Consider the following 25126-nt stretch of genomic DNA (forward strand, 5'->3'; position numbering starts at 1 on the left):
CATAGCTGTCCATGGACTCCCACCAGACCCCCTCTAGTTCCCAGCATTCCCACTGCACGCCGACCCTCTGCCGCGGGGCCACTGACCCTCAGGGCCTCTTGCCTGCAACTGCCTCCCATCCCCTGTTCCACCAACCCCTCTGCCTGAAATGCCCCCTCCTTACTCCGCCTGTACATCCAGATTCTTCCCGTCCTTTAAGAGTCAACTCAGACAACGCAGCTTTTGTTGAAACTATGATGAGCAGAATAACCCATTTGTGAGGTTGCACCTCCCACTCAGCACGCATATTTTCTGTTCTGCTCATCTGGCATGGAATCATATCTTTAGGGTACGTTGTATGCTGTTGCCTCTTTCATTTGACTTCTGTTTTCTTCTATTTCATTTTCTATTCATTACAAATTCCTCGAAGATGAGAGCTGTGAATGTGAAAGATCAGCCTCCCCTCCCCAACGCCACCAGCAGTGGAGGGAAAGTGCATTCTGTTTGTGGAATGGACACATCAGTGGGTCTCTGTTGTAACTTGATGAATTTGGAATAAAGCGGATTGGACAGGGAGGGAGGAGTGATTTCAGAAGAGAAAAAGGAAATGGTACTGCTGCCTCTTCCTCATTTTCAACCTTACATTGTGGGGATGTGTGTCCCAGAAAAGGAGAGAGCTGGGGGAAAGGATTGGGAGCTTCAGGAGAAATGCAGGCCAACAGGAGCCACCCGCTCTCACGAGAGGCTTGTGTTACACACTCAGCACTGCCCTGCCCTCACATTGTGACTTTGAGCAAAGCATTTAGCGCTGTCTGTGTCTCTTTAACTATAAAGAGGAAACAGTAATACCTACCAAAGACATTTTCAGAAGAATGCAGTAGCCTTGGATGAATGGCACTGCCCTGAGTGATGTTACGGTGCTGTGTTTTCAGCAGCTTTAAAATTGTGTGCTCTTGATGATTACATTTTGGCCAGTAGAATGGCAGAGTATGGACATTAGTTCATCAATGTGGTGTGTAATAACACCAGAACCCAGCTTGAGGGTGCAGGTGTGCACTGCTGAATAAATGTCAGGCACGAAGGACTCAGAAGCAGCAGGAGGAGAAGGCGGGCATTTGGGGGAACCTCAGTCCAGGCAGGTCACAGCTGTGAAGGCTTGCTCGGGCTCCACGTAGTGTTTAGGCCTCAGCACTGGGCAAGCTCAGAAGCAGAATGAGAGAGGTCTGGGAGCATTTCACGTTGTTTGCACATCTCCACGTAAGAATTCATTATTGCTTTCACTTCTAGTGGTGGACATTTTTTGGTTGACTCTGACATGTTCACATTTTGATTTTTAAAAATCCAATGTACCTGTTGCTTTCCTGATTTCTTACGCAGTGTCACGTTCCAATGTACCTGTGGTTTTCCTGATTTCTTACCCAGTGTCACATTCCACTTGTTTTCCCTTCCCTGGCTGGGAGGGGACTCCACTAGGAAGCTGGGAAAGGTCACCTGGTGAGACCCCACACGCTCCACGTTTCCCAGCAGAAGGGCCCTGCCCAGCAGCCTTTCTAACACCTAGGGAAAACGCCAGGAGTCCTTGCCCGCACCTGGGACCTCTCAGGCATGAAGGCTAATAGGTGGGAACAATCAGTCCTGCAGAAAAGCGTCAAGTCAAAAGCAATTGCTTTAAACTCTGTCTACACCCAGCACTATTTCCCAAAAGCCCATGGGCTGAATCCTATGTGACCTGCTGCAAAGCCGCAGCCGCCCGCCCACAGGGGAGCTCCAAGTTCTCTTCACAGCTTTGCATTGTCCCTCCCTGGCCTGCTCTCCAGAGTGGTCACATGGCAGCCCCTCCCTGCTGCCATGTCCTCTCAATCTTTTCTGCTCCCTCCAAAATTACCCCCTTGCAGTCCCTCAGACCCTCTACAGCCAGAAGGCCCAGGACTCTGTGTGTTAGTGTGTCTACCTTTTTCCTCAGAGTCCTTCTTCCTGCCTCTGCTCTTTAAGGCTGATCATTACTCACAGGAAGGTTCGTTTTCTTACTCATTTTGCACTCTGGCTTTTCTCCAAATAGGTGGTATTTTGTCATACTCAGCTGCTCTATTCTCTAATTGCCTGCATTTGAATTATTTGCTATTCAGAAGCCAAGAAATTGTTACTGCTGATAGGACAGTGATTTGCTCCCTGCGTGTGTTAAGGTTTGGGCCATTTCCCTGCATGCTGTTGGCTCCGGGGATCTCAAGGGCCAACTTGAGTTTGTTTAACACCGCACAGCACCTGTGGGAACCGGCCCTCTCACGTGGGAGAACTTCTGACCCACTGATGCTATCTTCTCTCTGAGGCTGATCACGTCTTCCTCTTTTCACTGAGGAAATTGTCCTCCCTCCGTCAGACTGCCTACTTTTAAAATTCTCTCTGCCCAAGGGGGAGGTGCATGATGGGCTCCAGGCCAGCTAGGAGCCATTGCAGTGGATCCTGAGGGACGAGGACAGTGAGGACTTGGCCTGGGTGAGGCGAGGGAGGGATTCAATTCTGCTTCAGTTTCACGGGAAGGTTCGCAGGGGTCTGATTACCATCTCCATGCAGGGTAAGAGAGAAAAGGACTGGCCCAGAGCTTCAGGGCCTCAGTAATTGGGTGAACCATAAATCTTCTGAGACAGAGAACTGTGGGAGAAGGCTGATTTGCGGGGGGATAGCCAGCATTCAGGCTTTTACAGGTTACACGGGAGAGACTGACTGAAAGGTGGACAGGCAGGTGGACATAAGTGTGTGGCAATGGCGGCCCAGGTCTGGGCTGGACAGGAGGAGGTGGGAGTCTCAGATGAGACCACAGGGTGATCTAGGGCCATGGGGTGGGGCCAGATGGGTCACCCAAGGAGGGAAGATTGAGAGGAGGTCAGAGTCCAAGACTGTTCTGATGCTTGCAGGGGAGGAACGTGAAGGAAATCCGATATAGGTGCTGAGAAGGAGTGGCCTAGGAGTTAGAAAGAAGAGTATGGCCCTCTTAGAGCCCAAGTGAAGAAAGCCTCCATGCAGAGGGAGTGATAAGTGGGCACCAGTCCCATACAGGGGGTCTGTGTGGGCACTTTGCAGCCTGTGCTCACTGCCTGGTTCCACCTAGATTGGGAGCCTTGAGGGAACAGGGACTGTGTGGCATTCATCAATGTAGTCCTGGTACAGAGGGCAGCTTTGGAGCCCTGTGAAGTCCTCAGCAGGTAGCTCCTGGGCAGATGGCCAGATGGGGGTGAGGACTAAACTCTGACTTTTTTTTATTCGCTTGACCAAATTCCTATCTAAGGACCCTGGGGAGTCTGCCCTACAAACCATAAAATCTCACCAGAGGGGTTTCATTTAAGCCTGTATTACATGCCCTGCTTTCCAGCCTAGCTCTGGCATAATATCACATAACAAATAAGGAAAGAAACGAAAATATTTTAACCCCAAATATATTTTCTTTTCATATCTTGACACTGCCCTGCAGATTGTCTCTTGTGAGGAAAAATTCTACTGTCTTTAGAGACTCCCCTTTTCCTTATTTTTTATTCTTTCCAGATCCAGAAGATAATCAACCAAGAGTCAGGCGCCCTTTTAAGCCCCGTAAGAAACATTTCACAAGCTCTTCTCTTCATAGCCTGCTAGCTAAAAGCTTCCTCTGCACAATAAAACATTGATATTCACAATCCTTTCTCTGAATCCAAACATGTTCTTTCTATTAATCCCAGGTCAGATAAACTTAACCAATTACAAACCAGAACATTTTAAATTTGCCTTTAGCCTGGAAGCCCTACTTTGACTTGTCCAGCCTTTCTGAACCAAACCAATGTACATCTTAAAAGTATTTGATTGATGTCTCATGTTCCCAAAATTGCATAAAACCAGGCTGTGCCCTAACCACCTCAGGCACATGTTCTCAGGACCTCCTGAGGGCTGTCCAACGCGCCGTGATCACTCATATTTGGCTCAGAATAAATCCCCTCAAAATATTTTAGAGAATTTGACTCTTCTTGTGTGCAGACAGCTGGATGAACATCTGGGTGTATACACCTGCCAGTAACCCCAGGTGGTGGATATGGATCATCTGCTCTGTCCCGATCAATAATATTGATCACCACATTTTTATCTTCTCTCCTTCTGGAGGGCAGGGACAAGATCATCTTTCTTTCCCTGCAACTCCCCCAGCACCTGGGAGGGTCTGAGCATGCGTGTGACCTCAGCAGTTTCGTGATGTTGCCTGATTTGTGCTTTTTCTTGTTCGTTTGCTCTCTCCTCTCTGACAAACAGCTTTACATTCAGCCCATGATGGGGGCCGGCCTGAATTATGAATGTTACCGCTTCGGCATCTCCCCTTCCACAAACGCGCTGGTGATCGGAGCCACGGTGATGGAGGGCTTCTACGTCATCTTCGACAGGGCCCGGAAGAGGGTGGGCTTTGCGGCGAGCCCCTGCGCAGGTGAGCAATTCTCACATCGAATGGGGATCCCCGACGAGAGTCCTTTGTGTGAATGTGCTGACTTGGAAGCCATTCCGGATGGCACATGAACTACCATTGAATTGTTGCACTTTTTCCTATCACCAGGGATCAAAATCTTCTCAGTAAAATGGGTCATGGGGTGGCTGAGATAATTAAATGACATCATCCATGTAAAACTTCAGTCCAGTGCTTGACACTTGGAAAATGCTTTCCGAGTATTAGTCCTGATAGTCAAGGAGTAAAAATGTGCTGTGGAGCCTTGGAGTTACCTTACAGTGTTTTGACAGTTAAAGCAATATGAGTAAGGAAGAAGTTTCACATTTAAGCTGTGTACACTTATTTTTCCTTAAAGCTGTCCTCATTTTGAAATAGGAAATGAACACCTATCATTGCAATTTCTTGAAATCCTACCATAATGAGACCAAGGAGCGCCTGTTTCTCATGGGTTTCCTTTGAAAGACGTGAGGGCGGCCGGGAGCATGACTCTGCAGTCTAGCTGAAGGGTTGGCAGGTCTTCAGAGAAACCAGGAGAGCACAAGAAAGTCAAGAGGATGGTTAAACCCCATAAGCTTGGAAATGTCTTCAGATTTCACAGTTTGCTTGAAATGGAGTGCTTACACAGCACATGGTTTAATGGGAGGATTAGGTATTTCTGACTGAGAGTCCAGCCTGCAAGGCAGAGGCAAATCACAGAAGTGGGCATGGGATTGAATTGCCGGAGACAAGTGGAAGAAGAGCCTGAATCAAAGAAATGGCCGGGAGAACTGTAGCCTTTCAAAATAAGATGTCAAGGGACTGAAAAAAAAATTGGTGCATTAGATTTGAAGTGAGGAACAGAATGAAATTCCAAAGTTTTGCTGGTGATATGTAAAAGGAGAGAAAAATTAAGTGTGAGGTCAAAAAAGAATTGATGACAAGGAGGTGAAATAGAAGGAAATTTGGGGATTGATAGTGAAATATGAGGTCATCATGTGGTTGAAGGAAAGGGGATTTGTAGGAATTTGATGGATATGAGATACTGTTGGCGGACAGGTGAGAGTACTGGGCCCGCCATCCTGGGAGCTTCAACTCAGACCTTCACTCTGATCTGAACGCAGATGAAGAGCTGCCAGGACGAGGTGTCTGGGCAGAATGCCAGGTGATCACAGCCGAATTATTCCAGGGGAAAGAGATTCCAGCTACTATTTTTTAATACCTAAAACATGGTCTTAAAACAGGACTCCTGGTGAGTAAAGCAGATGAGGGCTGCTTCATTAGCTGCCTTAAGCAGAGTGGCATGTCAGAAAAGTGACGATTTAGAGGACAGAAATAGTCAAAGGAAGGATTGCATCTGGACTGTTCGGCCAATTCATATTCTATATAAATAAAATCATTCAACTCAGTGTCCGTACGTGATACATCGTGACGTGTCTGCGTAAATATCTGCGCGGAAGTATTTTCACTTTGCTCCGGTGAGCAGACATGGAACCCTTCCATTGTCATGTTTTCCACCTTTGCCGTGAGCAAATGTTTACCTTTCGCGTGTGCAAAAGTAACTCTTTCAGCCTATTCAGTTATCACTGAGTGAGAACTTCCTTTGTAGCGGCAAGTGGGACTGAAATATCACTGAATTTCCTGACTGTGACTATTTTGCTTCTTTTTAACCAGGGGAATCTAAGAACTGAAGCAATTTTGCCCACAGTTTCTGTTCTCTTGTTAAATGTCACTCAAGTAGAGGCCATTATGGCAACAGCTGTTAGAGTCCACTGAATACGGCAGAGTCTAATAGCCATTTGTTTTTAAGTGGGTTACTGTTGGAAATGGTGTAATATTAGGTAATCCCTAGACAGGGCAACGTTTTGTCCCCAAATTTCACTGTGAATCATTTGCTAGGTGCTCTTCTATACATTTTTTTGTTGTTGTTCCTTTTTAAAAAATTTATTTAGGGTTTTGGAACTTAAACGTTTGATTTTACCAGCTGGGGGAAAATATGCTGATCTGTGTCTCCTCTTCCATGTGGATTGTTGAGCCATTAAAGTAATGACTTTCCTCAGGGCTGCAGTTAAAGGCCCAGACAGTGCTTGATAGAGCCCTAATACATGGAATAGCTGTGCTGCCTTTTTCAAAGCATATATATAATGTATTAATTTTTTCATTATAAAATGTTTAACAAAAAAAAACTTTAAGTTACAGAAAAGCATACACTGTATGCACATTTGTGGAATGTCCAGACTTAACATGTTGTCATCTTTTCTTTAAAAAACTGTCATAGAAATGAGAAAACAAGTGTAACTAAAGTCCCACCCCACCCACCCCCTTCCCCAGCATTAACCATTGTCCTGAAATTAGTGTTTATTCTTCTCTAAATTACTATACCTTTATAATTTCACTAGATGGCTGTGAGCACCTTCCATTAATTATCTATTGTTATGTAACAACGTGCCCCAAATGTCACAACTCTCTATCACCTTCTGCAGTTTGTTTGTTTCTTTTTCTTTCTTTTTTCCTTTCTTTCAGTTGATTGATGGATTGAGACAGGGTCTTGCTCTGTCACTCAGGCTAGAGTACAGTGGCATCCCTGGTTTAGATGATCCTCCAACCTCAACCTCCTGAGTAGCCGGGACTACAGGTGTGCAAGACCGCCCCAGATAATTGTTTTGTATTTTGTGTAGAGGGAGTTTTGCCATGTTGCCCAGGCTGGTCTCCAACTCCCTGGCTCAAGTCCTCAACCCCCTGTGGCCTCTCAAAGTGCTAGGATTACAAGCATATGCCTGGCTTTTGTTTTGTTTTGTTAAGAGACAGGGTCTTGCTCTGTTACCCAGGCTGGAGTGCAGTGGCATGATCTTGGCTCAGTGCAGCCTTCACCTCCTGAGCTCAAGCGATCCTCCCATCTCACCTCCCAAATACCTGGGACTACAAACATGGGCCACCATGCCCAGAACATTTTTGATATTTTCCACAGAGATGGGTTTTCACCATGTTGCCCAGGCTGGTCTTGAACCCCTGGGCTCAACTGATCCTCCCACCTTGGCATCCCAAAGTGCTAGGGTTACTGGCTTGAGCCACTGCGTCTGGCCTAACATTTTTGATATTTTCTGCAGAGTTGGGTTTTCACCATGTTGCCCAGGCCGGTCTTGAACCCCTGGGCTCAATTGATCCTCCCACCTTGGCATCTCAAAGTGCTAGGATTGCAGGTGTGAGCCACCATGCCTGGCCATCTCGTGTAGTTTCTGAGAGCCAGGAATCGAGGAGGGGCTTACCCTGGTGTCTCTGGCCCAGCATTGCTCATGAGGCTGCAGCTATCTGAAGTCCTTTGTAGAAACTGGTTCCAAGCTCACTCTCATGGTGGCAGAAGCCCCGCTTCCCTCACCATCTGGACCTCACCCCAGGACTACCTGATGTCCTCTGGTCAGTGCTGAGCGAGTGATCCAAGAGAACACATCAGAGCACCCAGGACAGAAGCCCCAGTTTTCATCACCTAATCTTGGAAGCGGCACGTTCTTCTACCCCACTCTGCTGGTCTCACAGAATGACCCCGATGTGATGTGGGAGGGGACGATGCAGGTAAATGCCAGGAAGCAGGGGGTGGTCATTAGCAGCTACCTCGGAAGCATCCTACCACACACTCATCACAAACCCTAGGTTAGTTAATTTGTTTGTTTGGTTTTTTTATTTTATGTTTAAATTTGAGAAATGCTGTGGTAGGGTGTATCCTTTGTCAGCTTGACTTCATTGTTCAACATTACATTTCATAGAGTTTCCGTACTGATATGAGTACTAGGTCATTTGTTTTGACTTTGTGAATGTATCTAGATCACCCATTTTTATCTTAACATTTGGGTTATTTCTGTGTTGGCAATTATAAACAGCACTGCAGTGGACGTCCTTGTGTAGGCGAATGGCATCTTCTAGAAATGGAACTTCTAAATGATTTAATATGCAGCTCTTCAGTGTCTTTATAGTAGCTGGAACACCAGCATTCTATGAGAATTTCCATTCCCTAAAAGCATTACTGTCTCTGTTTTGTCTTTGTGTTTTGCTAATCCATGTACATGAAATAATTTCACATTTTAGTTAATTACTTTCAAGTTTACACAACTTTGGATATGTTTTGGGGATGTTTGAGCTTCTTCTCTGAGGGTAGATTTTTCTGTTAATATCATATGCACATTTTTCTACTCATCTTTTTTATTGATAGACATGAGTTCCTTATATTTATGAGATACTAATTTTTCTGGGTTATACCAGCTAATCTCCCTGACTTTTTACTTTGTTTTGGCACCTTTTATTCACACATGTACCTTTAATTTAGTGAAATCAAGTTTGCCAGTATTTGTCTCATGAATTATGCCCTGTGCCTTATTTAAGAAATACTTCCTATTTATTTATTTGCTCTTTTAAAAAAAAGAGAAAAAGGAAAAGGAGAAAGAAAGAAAAAAAAAGGAATGAAGAAGAGGAAAAAAGAGGAAGAGAAAGAGGGAGAGAGAACGGGAGTGTTACTTAATTGCCCAGGCTAGAATGCAGTCTAAAAATGAGTATTGAAAACCTCCCTTATACCATCAGTTATGCTTAATAATGGCCAACCAATATTTCATTTAAACCTGTGAGTAGGTGTGATGTGGTGCTGGTAAGAGTGCATGTCTTGTGTGTTTAAAGTGGAGAGTTCTATAAATGTTTATTAAGTTTACTTGTTCCAGATCTGAGTTCAAGTATTAAGGAAATACTTCCTTAATCCAAGAAAGTAGCGATCATTTTTCTTCTAAAGATACTGTATACATTTTTCTTATTTTCTTCCAAAAGGTGAAATAGGAAATACATTTTTATAAGGACATTCCATTTTCTCAGCATCCTTATTGGCTATATAATGTTTTCTCCTTTGATTTTTCCAGTATTTTATTATGAAAATATATCTACAGAAGAGACTAACAATAATACAATGACATTCTGCATACCAACAATCTAGATATAGTAATTTTTAACATTTTGCCATATACCAGTATGTGTGTATAGGTGAGTATGGAGTTTTTGCTGAACCATTTGCAAATAAATTGCAGATATCATGACTTTCACCCCTAAAAGTTTTCTTATGCATCTTAAAAATAAGGACATTCTCCTATATAAACGCAATACCATAGTCACACCTAAAAAATTAATAACACTTGCTAAGTAGCATGACTGTGTAGGCCACATGCAGGTTTCCCAGGTGTCCCCAAAACACTGTCGTTAGCTGCTGAGCTGTTTTGTTTGGTTTCAGAAGGGCCAGGTCTTTTGTAGAATGAATCACGTTTAGCTTTACCTGTTTCCTAATGAGACCATATAATGCATGATTTTACCTCATATTTCCTTCAGCTTAAGTCTAGAGGGTTAATCAGACTTGATTAATTTTTTTTGCAAGATATCTAATAAATTTTTATAGCATCTTTGCACCGAGTCCCCATTTATACCTGAGCCTGTTTCTGAGCATTCTGTTCCATTCCACTGGTCAAGTTGTCTACCCTTGGGCTAAACCATCTAGTTTTTTTTTTTTCTGAGACGGAGTTTCGCTCCTGTTACCCAGGCTGGAATACAATGGCGCGATCTCGGCTCACCGCAACTGCCGCCTCCTGGGTTCAGGCAATTCTCCTGCCTCAGCCTCCTGAGTAGCTGGGATTACAGGCACGCGCCAGCATGCCCAGCTAATTTTTTGCATTTTTAGTACGGATGGGGTTTCACCATGTTGACCAGGATGGTTTTGATCTCTTGACCTCGTGATCCACCCGCCTTGGCCTCCCAAAGTGCTGGGATTACAAGCTATCTAGTTTTAATTTTTTTTTAGTTATGGAACAATATCTGGCAGAGGCTTGACTCTTCTTATTCTTCTTTGCAGTTCTCTTGACTACTGTTGCCCTTTTATTCAGCTTGTTGAGATTCCTGAAAAACCCTATTGGGGTTTCTATTAGAACTGCATTGAACTTGTAGAACAAACCTGAGAAGAAACCAAATCTTTCCCACATCGAGTTTTCCCTCATGAATGTGCCAGATCTTTTCATTTGTTTAGGTCTTTTATGTCCTACTGCGGTGTTTTGTAATTTTGTCCAAAAAGATTTTACACAAATACTTATTCCTATGTATACCTCTTAGTTCTTACCATAAAAAATGAGATTATTTTGCACTGCATTTTCTGGTGGGTTGTTTGGAATGTGGGTGTGCAACTTTTGTATATTAATCTTCTATCCAGCCACATCGCTAAGTTCTCCTTTTTAGAAACAGTTTCTAGAGTCACTTGGACTTTGTATTAAAACAGCTGTGTAATTTGAAAATGATATATTTTAAATGATTTCTGATCCTTATATCCTTTTATTTATACTTTTGTGATGACCTCTGAGACAATATTGAATACAAATGGTTACAATGGACATTTTTGTCTTTTTTTCTGCTTTAAAGGAAATATTTCTCATTTTGCACCAGGGAGCATTATGCATAAGATAGATTTGTGGAATTGCCTTCTTAATTCTAAATGTAGGGATTTCCAGTTTCTGAAAAGTATTCGGTATGAATGGAAAAACTTTTTGACAATTTCCACATTAAACACATGCCTATCTATAATCAACATTCAACATTAAATATATGCCTACTCTATAACCCACTGTTGTTACTCTTAGGTATATGCAAAGTATGTAAGTGTATACAATGAATGAAATGAGTATGTAAGTGTACGAGACTTAACCAGAAAGTTCGTAGCAGCTTTACACATAAAATAACTAAATAATACATACTTTAGTAGTTACATAAATACACAAAATATCCCAAAAGCTAACCAGAGGAAAAGAGGTAAACAATTGTTGACTTGCCATTCAGCAGAACAACACACAGAAATTTTCTTTCTGTTGAAGAATGTGCTTTTGGATATCTTTTATAAAAGACTATGAAAGGTTAATTTTATTTTGCCTCAGTTCCAAATCACAGTTTAGCTATAAATGGAATTCTACATTGCTCCTGTTTCATTAGCGTTTTAAAGTTTCAGTTTCACTGTCTTCAGGCCAGATGCTGCTGAAGAAAAGACCCTACTTGGTGTTAATTGCTATGCCTTTAAGAGTAATCATCTGTTGCTTTTCCGTAGTTACCAATAAGACTGCTTTTATTTTAAATTTCTAGTGTTCCGAATAGTGTTGTGAAGTTTCACTATGGTGTGTCTAGTAGAGGGTGTTTTCCCATCACACTACACACTTTATGCTCTCTGAATCTGACAACTCATGTCTTTTGTCATCAGTCTTAGAGAATGCTCAGCTGTCACCTCTTCTACTGTTGCTTCATACACATTCTCTCTAGTCTCTTCTTCTGGATCTCTAATTTCAAGTAATGAGATTTCTCATTATTTATTTCAGGTCCCTTGACCTTTCTTGTTCATGTTTTCCTCTCTATCTTTCATTGCTGCATTCTGTGTAATTTCTTCAGATACACCTTATATTGGCCTAATATTCTTGTTCAGTTATGTTCAATCTACTGTTTAACCTATTCAGTGAGTTTTTTAATTTCTTTTTTTGTGCTTTTTATTATTTTTATTATGTTTTGATTCTTTAATTGTCTTTGGTTTTGGGGGCCTTTTATTTGACTTTTTCATTTCAATGACTATATTTTTTATTTCTAGAAATTATAGCTCATACTTTTCCAAATATACCATTGCTGGGCACAGTGGCTCATACCTGTAGTCCCAAAACTTTAGGAGGCTGAGGCAGGAGGATCACTTGAGTCCAGAAGTTCAAGACCAGCCTGGGCAATGGTGTTATTTCATTCCTAGGCAGCTATAAAGACATACCTGGGATTGGATAATTGATTAAGGAAAGATTAATTGGTTCATGGTTATGCAGGCTGTACAGACTTCTGCTTCTTAAGATGCTTCAGGAAACTTAAAATTGTGGCAGAAGATGAAGGGGAAGCAGACATGGTCTTCACATGGCCGGGGGGTGGTGGAGAGGGGGGAGAGAGAGAGAAAGAGAGAGAGAGAATGAGAAAAAGAGAGGAGAGAGAGAGTGAGGAGAGAGAGAGAGAGGAGAGAGCAGATGCTCCACACTTTCAGACAACTATGTCTTGTGAGAACTCTATCATGAAACAATACTGGGAGGTGGTGCTAAACTATTAGAAACCACCCCCATGATCCAGTCACCTTCCACCAGGCCCTACCGCCAACACTTGGGATCCCAATTCAGCATGAGATTTGGATGGGGACACAGCCAAACCATATCAACAACAAAGTCAGACCCTGTCTACAGAAAAGGAAAAGGTTAGCCAAGCATGGTGTGACATACCCGTGGTCCCAGCTACACATGAGGCTGAGGCAGGAAGATCGCTGGAGCCCAGGAGGTCAAGGCTGCAGTGAGCCGTGATCATGTCATTGCACTCCAGCCTGGGAGGCCGAACAGACTGTAAATAAATAAACAATATGCCACTTAACTTCTCCATAGTGTCATTTAACAGTTTTACTGTGGCCTGGGTTTTCTTTATTTTTAGTTTTTATTTAATTAAAAAGGCTAGGTAATATTCCGAAGGTAAAATATGGTACATAGTTGCACTCCCTCAGAGTAATCATACTACTAATGCCTAAAGTTCTTCCTTATTATTTATTTATTATTTTTTTTTTTTGAGCTTCATAGTCTGTTATATGGGTGTCCCCTTATTTAACCAGTTCAATATTGATAGACATTTAGGTTGTTTTAAATCCTTTGTTGTTACAAATAATACTATACTGCAGAGGACACATTTATATATATCATTTGCATATATAAAAGTATACATCTAGGTTAAATTAGAATGGCTGAGTTAAAGGGTATCAACATTTGTAATTTTAATGAATATCACCTCATTGTCTTCCATAGAGCTTATACTCATTGATACCTGGCCATGCCTTCCCTTGTAATGTAGCCAGTGACCTGTGTCACCAGTCAGCCCACCAACCTGGTGTTACCAAACTTGGAAACTTTGGTAATCTGACAGGTGAAAAATGATGATCTCTGTGTAGTTTTAACTTGTGTCACTTTCTTTTTTTTTTTTTTTTTTTTTTTTTTTTTTGAGATGGAGTTTTGCTCTTGTTACCCAGGCTGGAGTGCAATGGCTCCATCTCAGCTCACCGCAACCTCCGCCTCCTGGGTTCAGGCAATTCTCCTGCCTCAGCCTCCTGAGTAGCTGGGATTACAGGCACGCGCCACCATGCCCAGCTAATTTTTTGTATTTTTAGTAGAGACGGGGTTCCACCATGTTGACCAGGATGGTCTCGATCTCTTGACCTCGTGATCCACCCGCCTCGGCCTCCCAAAGTGCTGGGATTACAGGCGTGAGCCACCGCACCTGGCCAATTTGTGTCACTTTCTAGGAGTGAGATTGAGTTTATTTTCATAATATTTAGGTCATCTGTTTGTCCTTTTCTGTGAACTACCCATTCATATCTTAGTCCCTTGTTTTCTGTTGGGTTATTAGTTTTTTGTATTGATTTGTAGGAACTCTTTATGTAATGATTTGCTTGGAGGAAAAAAACTATAATTTCTCTCTCAATTGTAAATGTTTTAAACTTTGCTTATGACATGTTTTAGTGCAAAAAAGTTTCCTTTGTATATTTAAATAGTTTGATATGTTGCTTTAAGGCTCTTGGGTCTACTGTAACATGCTAAATGACTTTCCTCTGTAAAAGTGCTTTGAGACTTATTCAAGTGCTCTCCTGTTTGATTTAACTTGGCATGGAGTGTATGGATTAAACTTCTTTCCTCCAGGATGACTGCCCCATTGTTATAACATTTATCAAATAATTTATCTTTTCTTTAAATTCTACAATTACTGTGTGCCAGTAAATATTTTGGCGATGTGTATCTATTTTTGGATTTTCTGTGCTAGTCCATTGATACAGTATTAGTTCCCTCTTAGTCCTTTTTCAGAATGTTCCTACTCTTCTTAATTTTTCTTTCCTTTCATAAACCTTTGATTCAGCCTGTTTAGTTTTAAAAAATGGTATATTAATGGGTTTTTAGTCACTTTAAACACAGCTGTGGTATAATCTTGTGCACATTGTTCTATTTTTCCATCACTCATGGGGAATTCATCTTGTTTTTTTTTATCTGCTGACTGCTCTCTCATAGTGGGCTGTTTTCTCATTTGCTTTGCAATTTTGTTGTGAGTTTATATTTAGAGGGAGCACATTTTTTCTTCCATGGGAGTTCAGTGTGCCTTGGGCTGTAAAGTGTTGCTATAAAGCCATTTGACATTTGTTTCTGCTGAGTGTCCGCAGACCACAAGAATTTTGGGATTTGTATGCCAGGTTGTGTGAATTAGATGCCAGCCATGCTTGAGGTGGAGGATTAGGGGCTCCATTTCCCATGGCAGAGTTCTTGCCCTCCTCCCGCAATCCCTTAGCCCCCTCGCTGAGCCAGGCTTTCTTGTCAGTCGAATTTCCCAGTCCCTTTCCTCAATGGACAAGGCTTGCACAGGCATCTTGACCCCAGTGCCCACATCCTTGGTGCCCAGAGTCAAGTCTCTAACCCCTTCTAGTCATGGGAACCCAGCCCTAGGGCCTTTTTTCTGGTGAGCAATGTCTCTTACTTCTGCACTCAGCTATAGAGATAAAAAGTTATATTTTGTCCTCATTTCTCTGTGTTGACACAAGAAGAGGTTCTACCTTCACACCAGCCCCTGTCTGAGGACCGGAAATCTTTGGGAGGTGCCCTTCTCTCGCAGTGTCTTCTGTTTTGTGTTTTTTTTTTAATTATTATTCTGGTTTTTGTGGTCATTTTTGTTTGTCAGATGATGCTTAGCCTAAAGGTTGGGGTGTGGGGAGCACTGAGTAGGAGCTCCTTGATTAGAAGCTCCTGGGGAGCTCGTTCAAAATACACCTGGTCGACCTCCTCATGCCCTTCACAGCAGGATGGTGGTGGGTGGGAAGGTGATGGGTATTTTGGAAAAATTTCCCCAGGTGCTTCTCTTATGCTGGCCCTGCCTCTCCTTGGCCCACCCCCACCCCTGCTCAGAATCATCACTGCAGTCAAATCAGCTGGAGGTCAGGGTGTTCTCGCTCTGGCCAGCATCTCATATCTGACACAGATTCTAGGGACTGGAGCACTTTCAGCCGCCTGTGTTGCTGGGCTGAGTGTCCTGTGGCTAAGAAAATAATAGAGTGTTAAAATTGACAAGTCTCTGTTATTTTAATGTATCCAAAGCTTATGAAATACCACCCATTTCTTTTTATAGCTTGAGACATTTAGCACCCAAGAGCTGTATAGATCTCAGCTTGCACAACTCGAGACGCATCATGGATGATGGCAACCATTTGACTGAATTTTTCTAACTGCAGGTTGGAGTGGATCATCTGGTGCATGCTCATGTTTAAAAATAGGCGAGTTAGCTGTTGAGAGCAGAGTTTCAGAGATACGCCTCTGCCATCTACTTACACTACAATCAAAAGATACTAAAGCCAGGGACCCCAAAGGTGTAGCTCAGGCAGTAGCTCTGTTTCCTCATTTTACAGAAGTAAACACTGAGGACCTCAGATGGTCCATGACTTTCACATGGTTGCAGAAAAAAACTGGCTCTGGGTCCAGACCCCTGTCCTGAAACTCCAGAATGTTCTTCTGAGGAAACCATGCCTTCTCAGAAAGCATCTCAGTACAGATAATCAGCATGCTGGGACAGTTCTCATTATTTTGTATGCTATAGGGAAAAAGACCTGACCATTATAATTTTTATCCTTGGTAAAATTATAGATTTTCCACAGGCACTCGTTATCAACCAGATCCTGACCTTTCAGAGAAAACACACAATTAAAACTGTGACATGGATAAAAGAATTAAAAATAACGACGTAGTAACAGAGGACACTTACATAGCACTGATCTTAGCCCAAGACTGTACTAAGTGCTTAACATCTATTAACTTGATTGTTCTTCCAAGAGTGACTTATAGGGGCTGTTATTATCTTCATTTTATAGATGGCAAAACTGGGGGCAGAGAAGTTAAGTAACTTGGCCCAGATCACACAGTGTGTACGTGGGAGCTGGGATGGAAACCCCGGAAGTCTGGTCCCAGGGTCATGCTCTCACCCACTGCACACAACGGCCCCTCATAAATCAATCCAGCATACAAGTTAGAATCTGCTTTATAACCACAGAATTAGTACTGTAAGTAATAAATGTAGAGACCCTGCAGTGCATGGCGTTCCTGATTCCAGAAGGAATTTTAAATCAGCTTTTCTTGAATGCTCAGCAGCTAGTTAGCAGATAGGAGAATGTAGTTGTTTCTGGTTAACGCTTGATGTCTGACAATCTTAAATTGGTGCTGTTTTTCAAAAACTGGAAAACAAAATCTATGACTCTTCTAATTATAAAAGTGACACATGTCTACTCGGGAGGCTGAGGTGGTGGGAGGATGGCGCGAGTTCAGGAGTGAGGCTGTAACGTGCTGCTAGCATGCCTGTAAATAGCCACTGCACTCCAGCCTGGGCAACATAGCCAGGCCCCACCTCGAAAAAATAAAAAGTAATACGTGGTACATTGAAGAAAATCCATTTTAATTGTTTGTTTGTTTGTTTTTGTATTTTTATTATACACACCCCACACAGCACATACAAAAAAAACAGGTATGAACTCAGGCACTCAGCTGGAAGAACAGTAGTAAATCTATGTCCATGGAGCTGGCGTGACTGACTTGGTTCGGTTTTTCTTTTCTAATCTCAGTGTGACTATGTCACATGTATTATTGTTTGACATACTTTGACTCCCTGATTCTTTTGACCTTTTAAAACAGCTTTTTGGGGATATAATTGGTGGAAAATAAACAGTTCATGTTGAAAGGATACAGTTTGATAAGTGTTACATCCGTGCACGTCTTTGAAGCCATCACCACAAGGTAGTGGTCCTAAGCATTGAGCTGTTTTCCCTGCCCCCCTGGTCCTCTGGACCCCATGCCATTCCCGGGAAACTGCTGGCCTGCCTTCTGTCGCTGTAGACTAGTTTACATTTGTAGGAGCTTTATTTTTTTTATTTTTTATTTTTTTTTTTTTGTGGGGGGGGGAGGAAGGCAGGAAGAGGGAAGAAGGACGGTAGGGAGGAAGGAAGGGATGAAGGAAGGAAGGAAGGAAGGGAGGACACGGGGAGGGAGGGAAGAAGGACGGTAGGGAGGAAGGAAGGGATGAAGGAAGGAAGGAAGGAAGGGAGGAAGCGGGGAGGGAGGGAGGGAGGGAGGGAGGGAAGGGAAGGAAGGAAATCAAGCAATGAGAGAGACATTGCCGACCTGGATCTAGAGGTTTACAAGTTGATTTCTTTTTTTTTGAGAGAAGGAAAGAAAAAAAAAATAAGTAAAGGAGAGGAAGAAAGAGGAAGAGAAAGAAGGAGAGTAAATGGAAATATTGCTTTATTTTGAAAAAAATTGAGTATTAATAATGGCCAATCAATGTTTCATTTAAACTTATGGGTAGGTGTGATGTGGTATTGACAAGAATGTATATTTTGTGTATTTGAAGTGGAGAGCTCTATGAATATTTATTTAGTTTACTTGTTCCGGATCTGAGTTCGAGTCCTTGATATCCTTATTAATTTTCTGTCTCATTGAATCTAAGTCTCGTATCTGGGTGTTAGGATCATTAGCTCTTGTTGTTGCATTGATCCTTTTACCACTATATCTTTGTTGCTTTAAAATCTGTTTTATCTGATACGAGAATTGCAACTTCTGCTTTTTATTTATTTATTATTTATTTTTGCTCTCCATTTGGTTGGTAAATCTTTCTCCATCCCTTTGTTTTGAGTCTTTGTGTATCCTTGCATGTGAAACAGGTCTGGATGTAAAATGCCATTGGGTTTTGGCTGTGTCTTTTGATTGGGGGATTTAGTCAATTTAAATTTAGGGTTGCTGCCATTTGATGTTGACTGGCTGTTTTATCCATTCGTTGGTGTAAATTCTTCTTTATGTTGGTGCTCTTTACTTTTTGGTGTATTTTTAGAAAGGCTAATACTGGTTGTTTCTTTCTGTGTGTAATGCTTCTTTCAGAAGCTCGTGTAAGGCAGGCCTGGTGGTAATAAAATCTCTGAGTTCTTGCTTGTTCATAAAAGATTTTATTTTTCCTTCAGTTGTGAAGCTTAGTTTGGCTGGATATGAAATTCTGGGCTGAAGGTTCTGTTCTTTGAGAATGTTGAATATTGGCCCCCACTCTCTTCTGGCTTGTAGAGTTTCTGCTGAGAGATCTGCTGTAAGTCTGATAAGCTTGCCTTTGTGGGTAACATGACCTTTCTCTCTGGCTGCCCTTAGTATTTTCTCCTTCGTTTCAACCCTGGTGAATCTAACGATTATGTGCCTTGGGGTTGCTCTTCTTGAGGAATATCTTTGTGGTGTTCTCTGTATTACCTGGGGTTGAATTTTGACCTGCTTTGCTAGTTTAGGAAAATTTTCCTGAATAATATCCTGAAGGGTATTTTCCAGCTTGGATTCATTCTCTCCGTAGCATTCAGGTACACCTATCAAACGTAAATTTGGTCTTTTCACATAGTCCCATATTTCTTGGAGACTTTGCTCATTCCTTTTTATCCTTTTTTCTCTAATCTTTTCTTCACGTTTTATTTCATTAAGTTGGACTTTGACCTCTGATATCCCTTCTTCTGCTTGAACAATTCGAGTGTTTAAACCTGTGCAAACTTCTCGGAGTTCCTGTATTGTATTCTTCAGTTCCATTAATTCACTCATACTCCGCTCTAAGTTGTCTATTCTCAATAGGATTTCATCAAACCTTTTTTCAAAGTTCCTAGTTTCTTTACGTTGGGCTACAACATGGTCTTTTAACTCACCGAAGTTTCTTATTATCCATTCCTTGAAGAGTGATTCTGTCATCAGGAGGCGCTCGTTCTCCATCAAGCCTTGTTCCATTGTTGATGTGGAACTGTGATCATCTTTAGAGGGAGAGGCGTTCTGACTTTGAGTATTCTCAGCTTTTTTACGCTGGTTTCTTCCCATCATTGTAAATTTATCCTCCTGTCATCTTTGAAATTACCAACTTTCAGATTAGGTCTCTTGAGTGGACGTCCAGGTTGTTAGTTCCCAGGGCCAGAGCAGCGGCGTTAAAACTGATGGTGCTTTTCTGCCCAGGATTCTCCTGTCGGGCTTCCTTCTTGTGTCGGTAGTAGGCGACTCTGCCTTCCTGGGGCTCCAAACCTCGGTCAGAAGGGGAACCGGTCCTGTTTACTCTGCGCCGAGCGCTCCCGTGCCGAGGTGCCGTCACAGCCGCTGCCGGGCTCTGGTGTCCTGCTGGGGACCCGGGCCGGTCCTCCGAACCTGTTTACTTTGCTCCGAGAGCTGCCGCGCCAAGGTGCCGGCGGAACCGCTGCACCGGCCACGAGAGTCGCGCTGGCCACCCGTGTGTTTCCTCCACTGGGGGATCTCCTGCTCCGTGAGTGACCAGAATTTGTCTGAAAGTGTGGCGTCCTCTAGTTCTCCGCGCCTTCCCTGAGAGCTGCAATCCCGGGATGTTAGCGATCGGCCATCTTGGATCGTTTCCCTGTAGGAGCTTTATATGAATGAAATCACACAGTACCTATTCCATGTTGTTTGACTGCTTTCACACAATGTAATTATTTTGAGGTTCATCTTAACGTTTCACATTCGATAGTTCACTCTTTTTATTGCAGAACAAGGCTCTATTGTGTTTAGACATTACAATTTCTTTATCCTCATATACCCGTTAGTGAACTTTGGGGTTGTTGCCAAGTTTTGGGTTTTTTGGCAATCACAAATAAAGCGGCTGTGAACAATAGCATGCAAGTCCTTGGACACGTGTTTTTATTTCTCCTGGATAAACAAATAGGTGTGGAATGACTGAGTTATATAACAAGTGTGTTTCACTTGCTGCCAAACTCATGTTCAAAGTTGGCTGTTTTATGTCACATTTCTGCCAGCAGTTTATGAAAGTTCCGGTTGTCAAACATCCTCACCAACATTTAATATGGTCAGTATTTTTATTTAATAGGTATTAAAATTTAGTGGTCTCACTGTGGTTTTAATTTGCATTTTGATAATGACTAATGATCCTGAATATCTTTTTATGTGCTTTTTTTGCCACTCATGTATCTTTTTAAATGAAGTGTCTTTTCAAATGTTCTTGCCCATTTTTGTATAGGGTTGTTTGTTTTCTCATTATTGAGTCTTCAGAGTTATATATTAAGAATACAAGTTCTTTATCAGAAATTTGGCTTGTAAATATTTTTGCCAAGCCTTTTTAGTCTGTTAATATTTTCTTTTGAAGAGGAGATGTTCTTATTTAATTTTGATAAGATCATTTTTGTTTTTTTATTTTACAAATTGTGCTTTTGGGTATGCTAAGAAATTTTTCGCCAAAGACACAAAGAGTTCCTCCTGTGTTTCTTTCTAGAAGTGTTTTAGTTTTAGAAATGTTATTTTAAAAAATAAATAAATAGAGGTGGGGTCTTGCTCTGTTACCAGAGTGGAGTACAGTAGTGTGAGTATACATACGTACAGTAGTGTGAGTTCCTTGCAACCTCCATCCTCTGGCCTCAAGTGATCCTCCCACCACAGCCACCTAAAGAGCTGGGAATACAGCCATGAGCCACCACCATGGCTGGCCACAAATGTGTTACTTGGTTTCCAAATAATTAGGGATTTTCCCAGAAGCTTTCTGTTACTGACTTCTAATTTAACCTCAGTGTGGTCAGGGAATATAGTGTTTAGGAATTGAATCTTCTGGAATTTATTGAAACTTGTTTCCTCACCCAGAATATAGCTTATCATGGTAAATATTTCTTGTGCTCTTGAAAACAGTGTATATTCTGCTATTATGGATAGAGTGTTTTATAACAGGTCAAGTTAGTTGATAGTGTTGTTTAGATATTCTATATCCTTACTTATTTGCTGTCTACTTGCTCTATTATTGAGAAAGGGATATTGGAATCTCTGGCTATGTTTGTGGATTTGTGGATTTCTCTTTGCATTTTTATCAATCTTGTTTTATGTAATTCGAAACACAGTTATTAGGTACAAAACCCTTAGGATTTTTATGTCTTTTGATGAAGGGAACATTTTATCATTATGAAACTACTGCATCTCTGCTAATTCTTTTTGATCTGTATCTATTCTGTCTAGTAGTAATGTAGCCACTCTGGATTTCTTTTGATAAGCATTAATATGATACATTTTGTTCATCTGTTTACTTTTAACATTGTGAAGGGGATTTTTTTTTTTTTTTACCTGAGACAGAGTTTCACTCTTGTTGCCCAGGCTAGAGTGCAATGGCATGATCTTGGCTCACCACAACCTCCACCTCCTGGGTTCAAGCAATTCTCCTGCCTCAGCCTCCCGAGTAGCTGGGATTACAGGCATGCACCACCATGCCTGGCTGATTTTGTATTTTTAGAAGAGACGGGGTTTCTCCATGTTGGTCAGGCTGATCTTGAACTCCCTACCTCAGGTAATCTGCCCGCCTTGGCCTCCCAAAGTGCTGGGATTATAGGCGTTAAGCCACTGTGCCAGGAACATTTTGAGTCTTTAGATTAAAAGCAAGTTTCTTGTAGGCAGAATATACTTGGATCTTGCTTTTTATCTAATTTAGCAATCTCTGCTTTTTAGTTGTGATGTTTAAATCAGAGATCCACAAACAAGTGTCTGTAGGCTGAATCTGGCAGGTAGCTTGTTTCTGTATAGCCTGTGAGCTAAGAATAGTTTTTACATTTTTAAAGGGTTGAAAAAAAAGAAGCTAACCTGAAAAGCTTAACATATTTACAATCTGGCCCTTTATGGAAAAAGTTTGCTAAATGCTGGCTTAGAGTATTTATAATTAATGTATGATTGATATGTCTCTGTTTAACCAGTAACACAACAAAGAAAACTATTTTTCTTTTTGTCTCTTTTGTCTCATTTTTTCCTTTTTTATTGCCTTCATTTGGATTGAGTATTTTCTATTTCTGTATATCTTCTTTGCTAGTTTATTTGCTATAACTCTTTACTTAGTGATTGCTTTAGGATGTATAGTATAAGTTTTTTTAACTGATCAGAGTCTACCACTTCATATAGCCTAAGAGCCTTACAACAATACATGTCTATTTCTCTTCTTCATGGGGCTGGGTGCAGTGGCTCAAGCCTGTAATCCAAGCACTTTGGGAGGCTGAGGCGGCAGGTGGATCACGAGGTCAAGAGCTTGAGACCATCCTGGTCAACATGGTGAAACCCCGTCTCTACTAAATATAAAAAAAATTAGCTGGGCATGGTGGCGTGTGCCTGTAATCCCAGCTACTCAGGAGGCTGAGGCAGGAGAATTGCCTGAACCCAGGAGGCGGAGGTTGCAGTGAGCCGAGATCACGCCATTGCACTCTAGCCTGGGTAACAAGAGTGAAACTCTGTCTCAAAAAATATATAATAATAATAATAATAATAATAATAATAAGATATTTCCCTTCTTCAGTCCTTTATGCTGTTATTGGCATGTATTTTATCTATGCCTATATTATAAGCCACCTGGCATATTGTTATAATTTTTGTTTTAATTGGTTGATTTTTTTAAATATTTAAAATTAAAAGTAAAGATTGTATAACTACTATATAGTTTCCATTTCTGGTGTTCGTCATTCTTTTGTGTAGATTCAAGTTTCCTTCTGATGTCCCTTTTCTTCTTGAAGAACGTTCTCAAGTGAAAATCTGTGATGACTTATTTCAGTTTGTGTATGACTGAACACGTTTTTATTTCATCTTAATTCTTAAAAGATTTTTTGCTGGGTATAGAGTTCTTGGTTGACAGGGATTTTTCTACCCCCAGTACTTTAAAGATGTTGCTCTATTGTCTTCTAGTTTGCATTGCTTCCAACATGAAATCATCTATAATCCTTATTTTTATTCATTTGTACATAATATTTCTTTTCTCTCTCTCTTTGCTTTTAAGAAATTTTTATCACTGGTTTTCAGCAGTTCACTATTATAATCTATGTCATTTTTTGTGTTTGGGGTCTTTTAGGTTTCTTGAATCTTTTGGATTTAGTTTCATCAAATTTGGAAAATTTTTGGTCATTGACTTTTTAAATGTTTTTTGCCTCACAGTCCCCTCTTTCTTTTGAGTACTCTGATTACATGATGTAGCAGCTTGATGTTGTCCACACTTCGATTTTTTTCTCTTTTTATTTTTCAGGTTTTTTTTCTCTCGGCATTATTTTGGATGGTTTCTACTGTTATGTTTTTTAATTCATTAGTCTGTTTTTCTGCAGCATATAATCTCTATTACAACCATCCAGTATATTTTTTAACTCACATATTGCAATTTTTACCTCTAGAAATTTGATTTAGATATTTAATGTTTTCTGTGTCTCTGTTTAACATGTTAAACATTTTATCTAGCATCTGAGTAGAATAGAGTTATAATAAATATCTTGATATCCTGCCTGTTAATTCTATCATCTGTACCATTTCTAACGAAGTTCCAATTGATTGATTTTACTCCCTGCTATGAACTGTGTTCCTGCTTCCTTGCATAATTAGTGCTATAGAATAAATGTTTATGTCCTGCCAAAATTCTTAGGTTGAAACCTAATCTCCAAGGTGATGATATTTGGAGTTGGGGACTTTGGAAGGTGATGAGGTCGTGAGGGCAGAGTTTTTCTTTGTAAATGGAATTAGCACCCTTATTAAAGACAGTCCAGGAGAGCTCCCTTGTTTCTTGCACCTTGTCTCTCTCTGTGTTAAGCAAAATCATTATCTACAAACCAGGATATGGGAGTGTAGATTGACTGCAGGCTGCATCCCTCTGTTCTCAGGTGTTGGCAGGCTCTAGTTCCTTGCCTTTCTTTTTCAGTGCACTTTAAAAAAAGCCATATTAAGACAGAATCCACATTAGCAAGAAAATGCAGTCACTTTGCAAAGTAATGAAGCCTGTTTTCCTCTGATTTTAAAAACCATTCTTTTCAGGTCACTCTCCCACTGTTATTTTGACTTTTTCTTTCCTCAGTCAAAAAGGGTGTTGTTTGGCAGCTCTGAAGATCTTGAAGCTTTAGTTATAGAAAAATTAAATGCTTTGCAGTGTTATTTTCTGGTGCCAAAATACTGATTTCTGCAAATACATATAGGAAAAATGGATAATGAGGCCCATTTCTTTTTTGTGTTGCAAGTAAAGCTTAAGATCCCATATTCCTGAAAGGATCAGAGAAGCTTAGTGTAGGGAAAGGAAGTCTACTGATAATCCACAAACTGGCTTTAAGAAATCATCTCAACTTTCTTCTTGGTTTGAAGTTATTCAAGAGTCTCTAGCAGAAGTCAGCGGGTGAATTTTAACTGTGTTTCTCTTTGTCACCAGGGATGTCACGAATTAGGTGTTCATTCACTTACTGCTCCTGGCTGTAGATGAGACCTAGGATAAGAGTGGAGCAGGGAGGGTCTCTCGAGCCAGTCTGACCCTGGGAGTTCTCGCAACCCACTAAGACTGTGGGTCAGGCTGATGTGAGGGCCCTGTCTGTAGTATAATCCATGGTAGAGAATGAACTTAGGTTGACTCCACCAGGGAAAATTCCCCATGATACAGGCAGGTCCAACTGAGCTTTCTGTGGTAGAATCTCCTACTCTTTCTTCCCTTTTCTTCTCTTTTCATCTCCACGGAGGAAGCACAACCCACGCAGCTGTCATGACCAGGCGCTGACCTGCACTCTCACCTGTGTAGCACTGCAGCCTCGCTGGCCTTTCATGAAGCACAGGATGCTCCCATAGGTGCCCCACCGCAGTTCCCCTC

At 41.5% G+C, this 25126-nt stretch overlaps 1 protein-coding gene across 2 annotated transcripts in view; it reads left to right on the forward strand.

Annotated features, from left to right (window-relative positions):
• BACE2 (beta-secretase 2) overlaps window positions 1–25126 on the forward strand; it is a 104669-nt gene that overhangs the window by 78092 nt on the left and 1451 nt on the right. For both annotated transcript variants that reach the window (XM_035283289.3, XM_035283290.3), the window contains one exon: window positions 4246–4414. In XM_035283289.3, the coding sequence (XP_035139180.3) occupies window positions 4246–4414 (169 nt within the window). The remainder of the gene's footprint in view (window positions 1–4245; window positions 4415–25126) is intronic.

The sequence above is a fragment of the Callithrix jacchus genome, chromosome 21 (genome assembly GCF_049354715.1).
Source record: "Callithrix jacchus isolate 240 chromosome 21, calJac240_pri, whole genome shotgun sequence".
Lineage (NCBI taxonomy): Eukaryota > Metazoa > Chordata > Mammalia > Primates > Cebidae > Callithrix > Callithrix jacchus.